The 17,024-nt window shown below is 36.8% G+C and overlaps 1 protein-coding gene across 1 annotated transcript; it reads left to right on the top strand.

Moving 5' to 3' along the window:
- Nucleotides 1-15,488: 15,488 nt before the first annotated feature.
- On the top strand, nucleotides 15,489-16,539 carry LOC118525950 (olfactory receptor 4K2). The gene has a single exon (XM_036076879.2). The coding sequence runs from the start codon at nucleotides 15,589-15,591 to the stop codon at nucleotides 16,537-16,539; it is 951 nt and encodes a 316-aa protein (XP_035932772.1). The 5' UTR covers nucleotides 15,489-15,588.
- The last annotated feature ends 485 nt before the right edge of the window (nucleotides 16,540-17,024 follow it).

Here is a 17,024-nt window from a genome sequence, read left to right as displayed (position 1 = left end):
AAAAATGGAGACTCTAACTGCTAGGATAAATGAGGCAGAAGACAGAATCAGTGAGATAGAAGACCAAATGATGGAAAATAAAGAAGCTGAGAAAAAGAGAGATAAACAACTACTGGATCACGAGGGCAGAATTCGAGAGATAAGTGATACCATAAGACAAAACAATATTAGAATAATTGGGATCCCAGAAGAAGAAGAATGAGAGAGGGACAGAAGGTATATTGGAGCAAATTATAGCAAATTGTATGCCTGTTTCCTTCCCTAATTTGGGGAAGGAAACAGGCATCAAAATCCAGGAGGCACAGAGAAGCCCCCTCAAAATCAATAAAAAGAGGTCAACACCCCAAAATCTAATAGTAAAATGTACGAGTCTCAGAGACAAAGAGAAAATCCTGAAGGCAGCTCGGGACAAGAAATCATTAAACTACAATGGCAGAAACATTAGATTGGCATCAGACCTATCCACAGAGACCTGGTAGGCCAGAAAGGACTGGCAGGATATATTCAGAGCACTAAATGAGAAAAATATGCAGCCAAGAATACTATATCCAGCTAGGCTGTCATTGAAAATAGAAAGAGAGATTAAAAAGCTTCCAGGACAAACAAAAACTAAAGGAATGTGCAAACACGAAACCAGCCCTACAAGAAATCTTGAAAGGGGTCCTCTGAGCAAAGAGAGAGCCTAAAAGTAACATAGACCAGAAAGGAACAGAGACAATATACAGTAACAGTCACCTTACAGGCAATACAATGGCACTAAATTCACATCTTTCAATAGTTACCCTGAATGTAAATGGGCTAAATGCCCCAATCAAAAGACACAGGGTATCAGACTGTATAAAAAAACAAGAGCCCTCAATATGCTGTCTGCAAAAGACTCATTTTAGACCCAAAGACACCTCTAGATTGAAAGTGAGGGGGTGAAAAACAATTTACCATGCTAATGGACACCAAAAGAAAGCTGGGGTGGCAATCCTTATATCAGACAAATTCGATTTTAAACCAAAGACTATAATAAGAGATGAGGAAGGACCCTATATCATACTTAAAGGGTCTGTCCAACAAGAAGATCTAACAATTGTAAATATCTATGCCCCTAACATGGCAGCAGCCAATTATATAAGCCAATTAATAACAAAAGCAAAGAAACACATCGACAACAATACAATAATAGTAGGGGACTTCTGCTCCCTCCTCACTGAAAGGGACAGATCATCTAAGCAAAAGATCAAAAAGGAAACAGACTTTAAATGACACATTGGACCAAATGGACTTCACAGATATATTCAGAACATTCCATCCCAAAGCAACAGAATACACATTCTTCTCCAGTGCCCATGGAACATTCTCCAGAATAGATCACATCCTAGGTCACAAAATCAGGTCTCAACCAGTACCAAAAGATTGGGATCATTCCCTGCATATTTTCAGACCACAATGCTTTGAAACTAGAACTCAAATCACAAGAGGAAAGTTGGAAAGAACTCAAATACATGGAGGCTAAAGAGCATCCTACTGAAGAATGAATGGGTCAACCAGGAAATTAAAGAAGAATTAAAAAAATTCATGGAAACAAATGAAAATGAAAACACAACTGTTCAAAATCTTTTGGATGCAGCAAAGACTGTCCTGAGAGGAAAGTATATAGCAATACAAGCCTTTCTCAAGAAACAAGAAAGGTCTCAAATATACAACCCAACTCTACACCTAAGGAGCTGGAGAAAGAGCAGCAAATAAAGCTTAAACCCAGCAGGAGAAGAGAAATAATAAAGATCAGAGCAGAAATCAATGAAATAGAAACTAAAAGAACAGTAGAACAGATCAATGAAACTAGGAGCTGGTTCTTTGAAAGAATTAACAAGATTGAGAAACCCCTGACCAGACTTATCAAAAAGAAAAGAGAAAGGACCCAAATAAATAAAATCAGGAATGAAAGAGGAGAGATCACAACCAACACCAGAGAAATACAAACAATTATAAGAACATATTATGAGCAACTATATGCCAGCATATTAGATAATCTGGATGAATTGGATGCATTCCTAGAGATGTATCAACTACCAAACCTGAACCAGGAAGAAATAGAAAACCTGAACAGACCTATAGCCACTAAGGAAATTGAAGCAGTCATCAAAAATCTCCCAACAAACAAGAGCCCAGGGCCAGACGGCTTCCCAGGGGAATTCTACCAAACATTTAAAGAAGAATTAATAGTTATTCTTCTGAAACTGTTCCAAAAAATAGAAATGGAAGAAAGACTTCCAAACTCATTTTATGAGGCCACCATTACCTTGATCCCAAAACCAGACAAAGACCCCATCAAAAAGGAGAATTACAGACCAATATCCTTGATGAACATGGATGCAAAAATTCTCACCAAAATACTAGCCAATAGGATCCAACAGTACATTAAAAGGATTCTTCACCACGACCAAGTGGGATTTATCCCTGGGCTGCAAGGTTGGTTCAACATCCGCAAATCAATCAATGTGATACAATACATTAATAATAGAAAGAAGAAGAACCATATGATCCTCTCAATAGATGCAGAAAAAGCATTTGACAAGGTACAGCATCCTTTCTTGATCAAAACTCTTCAGAGTATAGGAATAGAGGGTACATACCTCAATATCATAAAAGCCATCTATGAAAAACCCACAGCGAATATCATTCTCAATGGGGAAAAACTGAGAGCTTTCCCCCTAAGGTCAGGAACACGGCAGGGATGTCCCCTATCACCACTGCTATTCAACATAGTATAGAAGTCCTAGCCACAGCAATCAGACAACAAAAAGAAATTAAAAGCATCCGAATCGGCAATGAAGAAGTCAAACTCTCACTCTGCAGAGGATATGATACTCTATCTGGAAAACCCAAAAGAGTCCACCCCAAAACTGCTAGAACTCATACAGGAATTCAGTAAAGTGGCAGGATATAAAATGAATGCACAGAAATCAGGGGCATTCCTATACACCAACAACAAGACAGAAGAAAGAGAAATTAAGGAGTCAATCCCATTTACAATTGCACCCAAAACCATAAGATACCTAGGAATAAATCTAACCAAAGAGGCAAAGAATCTGTACTCAGAAAACTATAAAATACTCATGAAAGAAATTGAGGAAGACAAAAAGAAACGGAAAAACGTTCCATGCTCATGGGTTGGAAGAACAAATATTGTGAAGATGGCAATGCTACCTAGAGCAATCTACACATTTAAAGCAGTCACTATCAAAATACAATCCACTTTTTTCAAAGAAATGGAGCAAATAATCCTAAAATTTGTATGGAACCAGAGAAGACCCTGAATAACCAGAGGAATGTTGAAAAAGAAAAGCAAAGCTGGTGGCATCACAGTTCTGGACTTCAAGCTCTACTACAAAGCTGTCATCATCAAGACAGTATGGTACTGGCACAAAAACAGACACATAGATCAATGGAACAGAATAGAGAGCCCAGAAATGGACCCTCAACTCTATGGTCAACTAATCTTCGACAAAGCAGGAAAGAATGTCCAGTGGAAAAAAGACAGTCTCTTCAACAAATGGTGTTGGGAAAATTGGACAGCCACATGCAGAAGAATGAAACTGGACCATTTCCTTACACCACACACAAAAATAGACTCTAAATGGTTGAAAGACCTAAATGTGAGACAGGAGTCCATCAAAATCCTAAAGGAGAACACAGGCAGCAACCTCTTCGACCTCAGCCGCAGCAACTTCTTCCTAGAAACATCACCAAAGGCAAGGGAAACAAGGGTAAAAATGAACTATTGGGACTTCATCAAGATAAAAAGCTTTTACACAGCAAAGGAAACAGTCAACAAAACCAAAAGACAACAGACAGAATGGGAGAAGATATTTGCAAATGACCTATCAGATAAAGGGCTAGTATCCAAAATCTATAAAGAACTTAACAAATTCAACACTGAAAGAACAAAGAATCCAATCAAGAAATGGGCAGAAGACATGAACAGACATTTTTCCAAAGAAGACATCCAAATGGCCAACAGACGCATGAAAAAGTGCTCAACATCGCTCGGCATCAGGGAAATCCAAATCAAAACCTCAATGACATACCACCTCACACCAGTTAGAATGGCTAAAATTAACAACTGAGGAAATGACAGATGTTGGTGAAAATGTGGAGAAAGGGGAACACTCCTACACTGGTAGTGGAATGCAAGCTGGTGCAGCCATTCTGGAAAACTGTATGGAGGTTCCTCAAAAAGTTGAAAATAGAGCTACTCTACAACCCAGCAATTGCACTACGGGGTATTTACTCCAAAGATACAAATGTAGTGATCCAAAGGGGATGTGCACCCCAATGTTTATAGCAGCATTTTCCACAATAGCCAAACTATGGAAAGAGCCAAGATGTCCATCAACAGATGAATGGATAAAGAAGATGTGGTATATGTATATATATATATACACACACACAATGGAATATTATGCAGCCATCAAAATAATTGAAATCTTGCCATTTACATCAACTTGGATGGAAGTGGAGGGTATCATGCTAAGCGAAATAAGTCAATCAGAGAAAGACAATTATCCCATGATCTCAACTAATATGTGGAATTTGAGAAACAAGGCAGAGGATGATAGGGGAAGGGAGGGAAAAATGAAACAAGATAAAATCAGAGAAGGAGATAAACCATAAGAGACTCTTAATCTCAGGAAACAAACTGAGGGTTGCTGGAGTGGAGGGGGGTTGGAGGGATGGGGTGGCTGGGTGATAGGCTTTGGAGAGGGTATGTGCTATGGTGAGCACTGTGAATTGTGTAAGACTGTTGAATCACAGACCTGTACCTCTGAAACAAATAATACATTATATGTTAATTTAAAAAAAATACAGTGGTCAAAAAGAGGCTAACCAAGAATCTAGTATCAACCAATGGAGATCTATCAAAGAAAAGTGGCACTTCTTGATCCCATTTCAATTATTTCACATTTCTCATCTTCCCTTTCTTTTTTTTTAAGGTCTACTCAGATTATTTATCCTCTAGTCAATTTAAGTAGTTTGTGTATTTCTAGGAATTTGTTTATTTCACCTACATAATTTATTAGCATACAATTATTCAGAGTATTTATTATAATCTTTTTTAGTTCTGTAAGGTCAGTAGTGGTAACCCTTGCTGAGTTTATGTTTGTCATTTGACTCTTATCTCCTTTTCTCTTTGTCAGTCTAGGTAATGGGTTGTCAATTATGTTGATCTTTTCAAAGAACCTTTTGGTTTCATTCATTTTGTCTATTAATTTAATATTTTCTATTTCATCAGTTTCTGCTCTAATCTTTGTTATTTCCTTTTGCTTGCATTAAAAGTTTTGTCTTTTTTCCAGTGTCTTAAGGTGGAAGATTAGGTTATAGATTTGAGATCTTTATTCTTTTTATAAATATAAGTGTTTACAGCTGTAAATTTCTCTGTAAACAGTGCTGCTTTAGCTGTATCCCATAAGTTTGGGTATGTTGTGTCTTCATTTTAATTCACCTCAAAGGATATTCTAATTTTCCTTTCATTACTTCTTTGAGTTGGTTATTTAGAAGTGTATTGTTTAATTTCCACATATTTGTGAGTTTACCAAATTTCTTTTTTTTAATTGATTTCTATTATTCCATTAAGTTCAGAGACCACGTTTGTTACTATTTCAATCTATTTACGGATATTTGTTTTATGGACTAGTATATGGTCTATTCTGGAGAATGAGCCATATGCACTTGAAAACATATATACTGCTGTTTGGTGAACTATTCTATTGATATTAGATCTAGTTGGTTTATAGTATTGTTCAAATCTTTTATTTCCTTGATGTTCTGACTAGTTGTTCTACCCATTTTTGAAAGTGAGGTATTGAAGTCTCCAACTATGATCCAACTATTACTGTTGAATTGTCTATATCTCCCCTCATTGTTGTCACTTTTTCCTTCACACACATTGGTGCTCTGTTATTAGGCTCCTATAGTTTATGATTGTTCTATCTTCCTTATGGATTGACCCTTTTATCATTATAAAATGTCTCTTGTTATCTCTAGTAGATTTTTGTTTTAAAGTCTATTTTGTCTGGGACACCTGGGTAGCTCAGTGGGTTAAGCATCTGCTTTCGGCTCAGGTCATGATCTCAGGGTCCTGGGATTGAGTCCCGCGTCAGGCTCCTTGCTCAGCAGGAAGCCTGCTTCTCCCTCTGCCTGCCTCTCCCCCTGCCTGTGCTCTCTTTCTGATAAGAAATAAGTAAATAAATAAATAAATAAAATCTTTAAAAAATAAATAAAATAAAGTCTATTTTGTCTGATGTTAGTATACTCACTACAGCTTTTCTGTGGTTGTTGTTTGCCTGATATATCATTTTCCATTATTAACTTGCAATCTCTATCTTTGAATCTACAATGTGTCTCTTTTAAACAGAATATATCTGTATCTTATTTTGCTTTTTATCCAGTCTGACAATTTGTCTTTTGATTGGGTTATTTAATGCATTAACATTTAAAGTTGGTATTAATATTACTGGATTTACATCTGCCATTATGCTTTTTATTTTCTCTATGTCTCATGTTTTTTTAATTCTTCTACTTCACCTTTACTATTTTCTTTTGCACTGAATATTTTTAATGTAGTTAAGCTTCTTTAATGATTTTAATTTTTTTTTTTTTGAGAGGGGGAGAGAGGGAGAGAGGTGGGAGAGGAGCAAAAGGAGAAGGAGAGAGACTCTTAGGTCCACGCCCAGTGCAGAGCCCAACACAGAGCTGGACCTCACAACCCTGAGATCATGATCTGAGCCAAAATCAAGAGTTGGATGCTTAACTGACTGAGCCACCCAGGCACCCCTATTTTTCAATTATTTCCTTAGTGGTTGTTCCAGGTCTTACTGTGTATCTTAACTCATCAGCATCAGCTTCAGATTTATATCAACTTTATTACAGTGAGAACTAGAAACAGTACTTCTATATAGCTCTATTCCCTTTTCCTCTTTTTTGTGATATTATTGTTACACACATTATACCTATAAATATTATACTATGTTACAATTATTACCTTATATAATCTTTTTAATTTTTAATTTATTTTTTTAACCTTACACCAAGGGAAGAATCTATTTATTTTTTAAAAGTTTTTATTTAGATTCCAGTTAGTTAACATACAGTCTAATATTAGTTTCAGGTGTACAGTATAGTGACTCAACACTTTCATAAACACCTGGTGCTCATCACAAGTGCCCTCCTTAATCCCTATCACCTATTTAATCCATCCCTGTACCCACTTCCCCTCTGCCTAGTGGATAAAGAATTCTTGGCTGCACATTTTTCCCATTCAACATGTTGAATATTTCCTTCCACTCCTTTCTGGCCTGCTATGTCTCTGGACAGATCTACTGTGTCTTCCCTTGTAGATTAAGGGCCTTTTTTCCCTTGCTGCTTTCAGGATTCTTTCCTAGCCTATTTCCTTGTATATTTTGTGAATTTGACTATGATATGCCTTGGTGATGGCTGGCTTTTCTTGAATTTAACGGGAGTTCTCCGTGTTTCTTGGATTTTGATTACTGTGTCCTTCCCCAGATTAGGGAAGTTTTCAGCTATAATTTGCTTGAATAAACCTCGCTCCTTTATCTCTCTCTTCATCTTCTGGTACTCTTATGATATCAATGTTATTATGATTTACTAAGTCACTGAGTTCTCTAAGTCTACCTTCGTGGTCCATATCCTTTCTTTCCCTCTTCTTTTCTGCTTCATTATTTTCCATAATTTTATCCTCTATATCTCTGATTTGCTCCTTTGCTTCACCCATCCTTGTTTTTAAGGTCTCCATTTATGTTTGCATCTTGGTTATGGCATTTTTAATTTGGCTTGACTTGATTTTAGTTCTTTCATCTCTGCATCAAGGGATTCTCTAGTGCATTCTATGCTTTTTTCAAGCCCAGGTAGTATCCTTATAATCATTGTTTTAAATTCTAGTTTGGACATCTTACTTATATCTGTGTTGATTAAATCCCTGGCTGTGAGTTCTACCTTGTGTTCATTTTTTGGGGGCGAATTCTTCCATCTTGTCATTTTGTCCAGAAAAGAAGAAAGAGAAAAAAGAACAACAAAAGCAAAAAGAAACAAACAAAAAACCAAGACAAAGCAAAAAGAAAAAGAAAACAAAAACACAAAACAAGAAAACAAACAAACAAAATCTAGATCCTGGGTGTGTTTTGGTTTGCTTGTTAAAAAGAATCTAGATCCCCCCCCCAAAAAATAACAAAAACCAAAATATATGAAAAGAATATATACAAAAATCTAAAAAATTAATAAAAAATTTAAAAAGGTACTGGAAAATATAAGAAAATAAATGAAAAAAATAATAAAAATAAAAGAAATAGGGGCACCTGTGTGGCTCAGTCAGTTAAGCCTCTGACTCTTGATTTTGGCTAAGGTCATGATCTCAGAGTCCTGGATCTAGCCCCACATCAGGCTCTGCACTCAGTGCAGAGTCTGCTTGTCCCTCTCCCCCAACTCTCACTTTCTCTCTCTCAAATAAAATCTTAAAAAAAAAAAAAAAAAAAGGAAGAAAGAATAAAGGTAAAAAGGAAGCTCAATCCTATTTCCCCTAGCACTGAAGCTTTGCCAGCACTCTATGATCAATAAACTTGGTGTGAGTGAGTTGTTTATGCTGGTCCTCTCTGGGAGGGGCCTGGGGCTGATTCTCAGGTGGACTTCTTTCAATGGAAATGCTCCTCCAGGGCACAGCCGGGGCGGGGCTTGGTGTAAGTGCCTCCCACCACGACTAGGTGGTGCTGTTTTCCTCCTTGAAGGCTTTCAGCACTGATGGGCAGGATGAAAATGGCTGAGCCCTGCTCTCTAGCCTGGGAGGTGAAAGTTTACGCCCCCTACTCTTCAGTGAGCCCTCACAGAAAAGCAATCAATCACCCTATTTGTTTTTTCTGGTTTCCCTATAACCCTATGTTCACCTTGGCCATGTCTGAGCCTTTTTATCTTAGGCGCATGACTGAGTTTCAAAATTCCAATTTTTAGGGACATCTGTGGCACGGACCTGCACTGTTTCTCTGGAGTAGGGGCTTGCCAGGCTTGCCAACTGGTCAAAGGAAAGCAGTTGCACAACTGTGTTGTGGTTCGCAGTTTATACCAAAAAGTTGGCACAAAGATCCACTCCCCTCAGCCAGCTTCCCAGCTCCTATGCCTGGGAACACCGCAGCGCCTTGGTGTCACCTGTTCTTCCTGCAACCCAGGGGATCCTCAGACCACCCTGTCACTCCTGGGATTTTGCCCCACTTCACCACTTGAGCACCTTTAATCCAGGCATGTCCCCCAAGGCAATCAACTAAAAAGTTCAGATTTTGTGCTCTGCTGCTTCTAATACTTTGTGGTAGCCTCCATAAGCAGGCTCTCTCCCCACCACTGCATCCACAGCTATACTCCCAAGTGAACTTCCACACCTCCTACCTTCCAAAAGGTGGTTGCTTTTCTACTTACAAACTTGCAGTTTTTGTTCTCTCAGACCTCCAATTGACTTCTTGGGTGTTCAGAATAATTTGATACCTATCTAAGCTGTGTTTGAGGGACAAACTCGGGATCCTCCTACTCCTCCACCAGCTTAACTCCTCCACCTGTGTAATATAGACATTGTAAAAAAATTTGTTCTTCTAATCCATGAGCATGAAATGTCTTTTCATTTCTTTGTGTCATCTTGAATTTCTTTCATCAGTGTTTTATAGTTTTCAGAGTACAGGTCTTTCACCTTTTTGGTTAGGTTTATTCCTAGGTGTTTTATTATTTTTGCTGCAACTGTAAATGGGGTTGTTTTCTTAATTTCTCTTTCTGCTGCTTTATTATTACTGTATAAAATGCAACAGATTTCTGCACATTGGTTTTGTATCATGCAACCTTACTGAATTCATTTATCAGTCCTAGGTGGGGTTTTTTGGAGTCTTGAAGATTTTCTATAAATAGTATCATGTCATCTGCAAATAGTGAAAGTTTTATATCTTCCATATCAATTTGGATGCCTTTATATTTATTTGTTGTTGTTGTTGTCTGACTGCTGTGGCTAGGACTTCCATTACTATGTTGAATAAAAGTGATGGGAGTGGACATCCTTGTCTTGTTGCTGACCTTAACTGAGTTAGATGTTACTTGTGGGGTTTCCATATATGGCCTTTATTCTGTTGAGGTATGTTCCTCTAAACCCACTTTTTTGAGGGCTTTTATTATGAATGAATGTTGTACTTCATCAAATGCTTTTTCTACATCTATTGAAATGATCATATGGTTTTTATCCCTTCTCTTATTGATATGATTGATGTATCACATTGGTTGATTTGCAAATAGTGAACTACCCTTGCAATCCTGTAAATAAATCCCACTTGATGGTGGTGAATGATTTTTTTTTTTTTAATGTATTGTTGGATTTGGTTTGCTAATATTTTGTGGAGGATTTTTTGCATCTATGTTCATCAGAGATATTGGCCCGTAGTTCTCTTTTTTTGTGGTGTCTTTATCTGGTTTTGGTATCAGGTTGATACTAGCCTCATAGAATGAATTTGGAAATTTTCCTTCCTCTTTGATTTTTTGGAATAGTTTGAGAAGAAATATGTATTAACTCTTCTTTAAATATTTGGTAGAATTTGTCTATGAAGCCATCTGGTCCTGAACTCTAGTTTGTTGGAAGTTTTTTGAATACTGATTCAATCTCCTTGCTAGTAATCAGTCTTCAAATTTTTTATTTCTTCCTGCTTCAGTTTTGGGAGGTTATATGTTTCTAGGAATTAATCTGTTTCTTCTACGTTGTCTAATTTGTTGGCATATGGTTTTTCATAATATTCTCTTACAGTTTATATTTCTGTTGTGTTGATTGTTAGTTTTCCTCTGTCATTTGTGATTGTGTTTATTTGGGCACTTTCTCTTTCTTTGTTGATGAGTCTTGCTAGAGGTTTATCAATTTTTTAAAAGATTTTATTTATTTATTTGAGAGAGGAAGCATGAACTGAGAGAGGGGCAGAGGGAGAGGGAGAAGCAGACTCCCTGCTGAGCAGGAAGCCCAACGCAGGGCTTGATCCCAGGACCCTGAGGTCAGGACCTGAGCCAAAGGCAGATGCTTAACCAACTGAGCCACCCAGGCACCCTGAGGTTTATCAATTTTATTAATTTTTTCAAAGAACCAGCTCCTGGTTTCATTGATTTGTTCCTTTTTTTTTTTTTTTTAAGTTTCTGTATCATTTATTTCTGCTCTAATCTTTATTTCCTTCCTTCTCCTGGTTTTAGGTTTTATTTGTTGTTCTTTTTCCAGCTCCTTTTGGTGTCAGGTTAGGTTGTTTATTTGAGATTTTTCTTGGTTTTTGAGGTAGGCCTGTAATGCTATAAACTTCCCCCTTAGAACCACTTTGCTGTGTCCCAAAGGTTTTGGACCATTGTATTTTCATTTTCATTTGTTTCCATGTCCTTTTTGAGTTCTATGATTTCTTGGTTGACCCATTCATTGTTTAGTAGCATATTATTTAACCTCCATGTATTTGTGGTCCTTCCAGATTTTTTCTTGTGGTTGATTTCTACTTTCATAGCACTGTGGTTAGAAAAGATGCATGGAAAAAAAATGCATGGTATGATTTCAATCTTTCTGAATTTGTTGAGACTTTGTTTTGTGGCCTACTATGTGATCCACTCTGGAGAATGTTCTGTGTACCCTTGAAAAGAATGTTTATTCTGCTGTTTTAGGATGAATATTTTGAATATATCTGTTAAATCCATCTGGCCCAATGTGTCATTCAAAGCTACTATTTCTTTGTTGATTTTGTTTGGATAATCTGTCCATTGATATAAGTAGAGTGTTAAAGTTCCCTACTATTAATGTATTACTATCAATTAGTTTATCTTTGTTATTAACTGTTTTATGTATTTGGGTGCTGTCATTTTGTGTTACATAAATATTTACAGTTATTATATCTTCTTATTGCATTGTCCTCTTAATGATGATATAGTATCCTTCTTTGTCTCTTATTACAGTGTTTGTTTTAAAGTCTATTTTGTCTGATAGAAGTATTGCTACTCCAGCTTTCTTTTCATATCCATTTGAATGATAAATGTTTCTACATCCCTTCACTTTCAATCTGCATGTGTCTTTTGGTCTGAAATGAGTCTCTGTAGGCAGTATATGGATGGGTCTTGTTTTTATTTTATTTTTTTATGTTTCATCTTTCGACTGCAGGACTTAGTCCATTTGCCATTTTAGTGATTATGTTCCTTGGTGTGGACCTCCTTGGGTTGATTTTGTTGGTGGCTGTCTGTGCCTCCTGGATCTGGATGTCTGCGTCCTTTCCCATATTAGGGAAGTTTTCAGCTATTATTTCTTCAAATAAATTTTCTGTCCCTTTTTCTCTTTCTTCTCCTTCTGGAATCCCCATAATGTGAATGTTATTTTGCTTGATAATGTTGCTGAATTACCTTGACCTACTCTCATTTTTTATTATACTTTTTCTTTTTGCTGTTCTCCTTGGTTGCGTTCCATTACTCTACCAGCTCACTGATTCATTCTTCTGTTTCCTCTCACCTAGTATTTATTCCCTTTAGTGTTTTTTTTTTTTTAAGATTTATTCATTTGAAAGAGAGCACATGCATGAGTGGGGCAGGGGCAGAGGGAGAGAGAATTCTCAAACAGACTCCCTGCTGAGTGTAGAGCCCAGTGAGGGGCTCAATCCCAGGACCCTGAGATCATGATCTGAGCCAAAATCAAGAGCCAGCCTCTTTAACCAACTGAGTCACCAAGTGCCCCACTCTAGTGTATTTTTTTTTAAAGACTTTATTTGAGAGAGAGAATGAGATAGAGAGAGAGCGCATGAGAGGGGGAGGGTCACAGGGAGAAGCAGACTCCCTGCTGAGCAGGGAGGCCGATGTGGGACTCCATCCTGGGACTGCAGGATCATGACCTGAGCCGAAGGCAGTCGCTTAACCAACTGAGCCACTCAGGCGCCCAACTCTAGTGTATTTTTAATTTCAGTTATTGAGTTCTTCATCTCTGATTGTTCTTTTTTATATTTCATTTCTCTTTGTTGAAGATTTTTCTGAGATTCTCCACTCTCTTCTCAAGTCCAGTGAGAATATTTATGACCATTACTTTGAAACCTTTATCAGGCATATTGCTTTTCTCCATTTATAATTAAGCTCTTTTGCTGTGATTTTGTTCTGTTCTTTCACACTCACACACCCACACATATATTAAAAGACTTTTTTCACTGAGGATATTTTTAAGATTCATCCATGCTATAGTATGTATCACTCTTCATACTTCATTTCATATTATGGCTAAGTAGTAATCCATTGCAATCATGGCTCTACCACATTTGTTCATTCATTTATCAGTTGATAGATGTTTCCACCTTTTGGCTATTGTGAATAGTACTGCTATGAATACTTGTGTATAAGTTTTTGACACAAAAAACAGTAAAAAATAGAAAGAAGTGAAAAATATTCAAATACATATAAATAAGAAAATGCATCATCTCCCTGCCCTTCCATTCTCTTTGTGAGGTAACAAATTTTTAATAGCCTAGTTTGCTTTGTTATTGTTTGATTTTACAAAATCAAGATCATATAATACACATTATTCTTCAGTTTGCTTTTCACTTGAGATTACATTGTGGACATATTTATTTACATTAGTATATTCTAATTAAGCTTTTCTTTTTAGGACAACTGCATTTTTTTTTCTTTCAACATGCTAATCAGTTATCTTGCTCCGGCAAATAACTTGCACTGTTTTATTCCACATGTGCATTTTTTTCTCTTACCAATCAAGATTTTAGTTTTCATTCTAGGTCAAGCTCATGATATTTCTTCTGCAAGAACATTTTCTTGATTAATTAAGCACATTATAAATTTTCCTTTATCTAAAATTCCATTCACTCATGATCTCCGAGAATTGTGTGAACATTAGATTTGTCTGTATTTTTTCATTAATTATTTTACTGATGGGTATTCAGTATCTCCAAACAAATAATAAATTACTTGAAGCAGAGGTGAATATTTTTGGATTTTATTCTCTGCTGCCTCTAGAACAGGGTTAGATAATCAGAAGTGCTTATTAAAACTCATTGATTTGATATTTCTGGCTACCTCTTAAATGGTGGCTTTTCCAACTTCCAATCCCTGAATCTCTCTGGTCCAGGTGAAAATAATCACTGTAAATTCCCAAAAGACTCTTGATATATATTCCTGTTGTGAACCAAATAACACCAACTTTGCTATTTAATGAATCCCATTGCAAGATGTTTTCTTGGTCAATCCCCAAGTTCCTAAACAACTAATGATTCAACTAGGTCATTTATTTATATTTAAAATTACCTCCTATATGCTATCAGAGCCTACTTAACACTGAATAACCTAAAGCCCTGATTCTACTGTAGATCTGGTAAGCTTAAGTGTTTTACAAATGATTTCTACTGAAAGATTTTAAATCTCCACCATTCCTACTTCCAATCTCCTAACCCTATTCCTTGGAGCTGAGATAAATAAAACAGTTTATATATGTTGGCAGATACGAAGGGAGAATTCAAACAGGGAGAGACTAAAGAACTTAATCTTTGAGCTCTTTCCATTAAAAATGATGTGATATAGTCTTTAGGGGACAAAGGTAAAATTTTAAGTCATAGGATTATAAATATTTGTAAGAGGAACAAACTCATACTTTAACAAAAGGAAACCATGAAGAAAAGTTAAATGCCTTTCCCTGGGCTATATGACTATATAGTAGTAAACTTGGTAATAAAGCAGTCTTTTTACATTGGATTCTTACTTATTTTCTGTTTCTGATGGGTTCAACGAGATAATTTATCTGTGAATATATTAAAAATCTCTGGAAATTTACAAGCTCTGCAACCGTTCATTGAAATCTTTCTATAACGTCACTTATATGTGATATAACTTTTTTTTTAAAGATTTTTTATTTATTTATTTGAGAGAGAGAATGAGATAGAGAGAGAGCATGAGAGGGGGGAGGGTCAGAGGGAGGAGCAGACTCCCTGCTGAGCAGGGAGCCTGATGCGGGACTCGATCCCGGGACTCCAGGATCATGACCTAAGCCGAAGGCAGTCGCTTAACCAACTGAGCCACCCAGGCGCCCTGTGACATAACTTTTATATGTTCTTTCAGTAAGGATATTCTTAGGGATGAGTTCTAAATGACTAAATTGTGTGTGTGTGTGTGTGTGTGTGTGTATGTGTGTTTAACACATTGTCATCCCAGAGTAAGTGCTTACTTAATGTTAGCTATTATCTTTAAGATTATATAGATGAACAGATGGACAAATACGTAGGTAAGTAGATCCTTCTGGATGATATAATCTCAGTTTGATTGCTATTTAATACCAAAAAAGAAAGTGTTATTTTCAACACCTATGACTTTAGTGGTATTTTGCTATGATCTCTAATATCCAAAATTATCTTTCAAACCAACATACCAATGAAGATGGAAAGAATAGTAAAGATAAGTTTTCATAGAGAAACCAAAGTCTATGAAAGTGGATTCTTGTACCTTTTGTTTAAATAGAATCATACTTTCTTTTTTTTTTTTTTTTATATCGGTTTTCAGCTATCCATCAGGACAATGGATGTGGCCAATAAGTCTGTTTCTGAATTTGTTTTGCTGGGACTCTCTAATTCCTGGGAACTGCAGCTGTTTTTCCTCATGGTGTTTTCCTTGTTTTATGTAGCAACAATGGTTGGTAATAGCCTCATAGTCATCACGGTTATAGCTGACTCTCACCTACACTCTCCTATGTATTTCCTGCTTACTAACCTTTCCATCATTGATATGTCACTTGCTTCCTTTGCCACCCCTAAGATGATTATAGATTACCTCACTGGACACAAAACCATCTCCTTTGATGGCTGTATCACCCAGATATTTTTTCTACACCTTTTTACTGGTACTGAAATAATTTTACTTATGGCCATGTCCCTTGATAGGTATATTGCAATATGCAAGCCTCTCCGCTATGCTTCAATCATAAGTCCCTGGGTGTGTGTTGCCCTCATGGTGGCTTCCTGGGTTGTGGGAGTCATGCATTCAATGAGCCAGGTCATATTTGCTCTCACACTACCATTCTGTGGTCCCAATGAAGTAGACAGCTTTTTCTGTGACCTTCCTGTGGTGTTCCAGCTGGCTTGTGTGGATACTTATGTTCTGGGCCTCTTTATGATCTCAACTAGTGGCATAATTGCCTTATCCTGCTTTATGCTTTTATTCAATTCTTATGTTATTGTCCTGGTTACTATCAAGCATCATTCTTCAAAAGGATCTTATAAGGCCCTTTCTACCTGCACAGCTCATTTCATTGTCGTCGTCATGTTCTTTGGGCCATGTATCTTCATCTATATGTGGCCACTAAACAGTTTCCTTATAGATAAGATCCTGTCTGTGTTTTATACCATCTTTACTCCTATTCTGAACCCAATAATTTATACCTTAAGGAATCAAGAAGTGAGGACAGCTATGAGGAAACTGAAAAATAGGCTTCTAAATCCCAACAAGACAACTCCTTTGCATTATTTTTAGTCTTAAATTCTAGCTCTAGTTTTAACTTCCCAGGCATTGTATGCCACAGTTTTTGTGTACACAACATTGTGACTAGGCTTTTACTTCTGGAGTTCTCACCAAATCGTAATTGAATCAAATTGCAATCAAATTGTAAATATTAAAACTACTCTCATATATTTAAAATACATGTTAGATTTTGGAAAAGCAAATTGACAGAAACAATTTCTTCCAGAAGCAAAGACTCTCTATAAAAATGCCAAGAGTCCCTGTTCCAGGTAGGAGATTCAATATTAATAATCTAGTCACTGGAAAAGATGAACAAAAAGTATGAAGAGGAAGTACAGATTAAAGGGATACTAGAAGATAATAGCATTTATATACAACTTGTCACTGAGAAGCACCTTGGTGGCTCAGTTAGTTAAGCGGTTAAGCCTCCAACTCTTGCTTTCTGCTCAGGTCATGATCTCAGGGTCATGAGATGGAGCCCCGTGTTTGGCTCCATG

This window comes from Halichoerus grypus, chromosome 8, assembly GCF_964656455.1.
Source record: "Halichoerus grypus chromosome 8, mHalGry1.hap1.1, whole genome shotgun sequence".
NCBI lineage: Eukaryota > Metazoa > Chordata > Mammalia > Carnivora > Phocidae > Halichoerus > Halichoerus grypus.
This window is presented reverse-complemented; position numbering and strand designations above follow the sequence as displayed.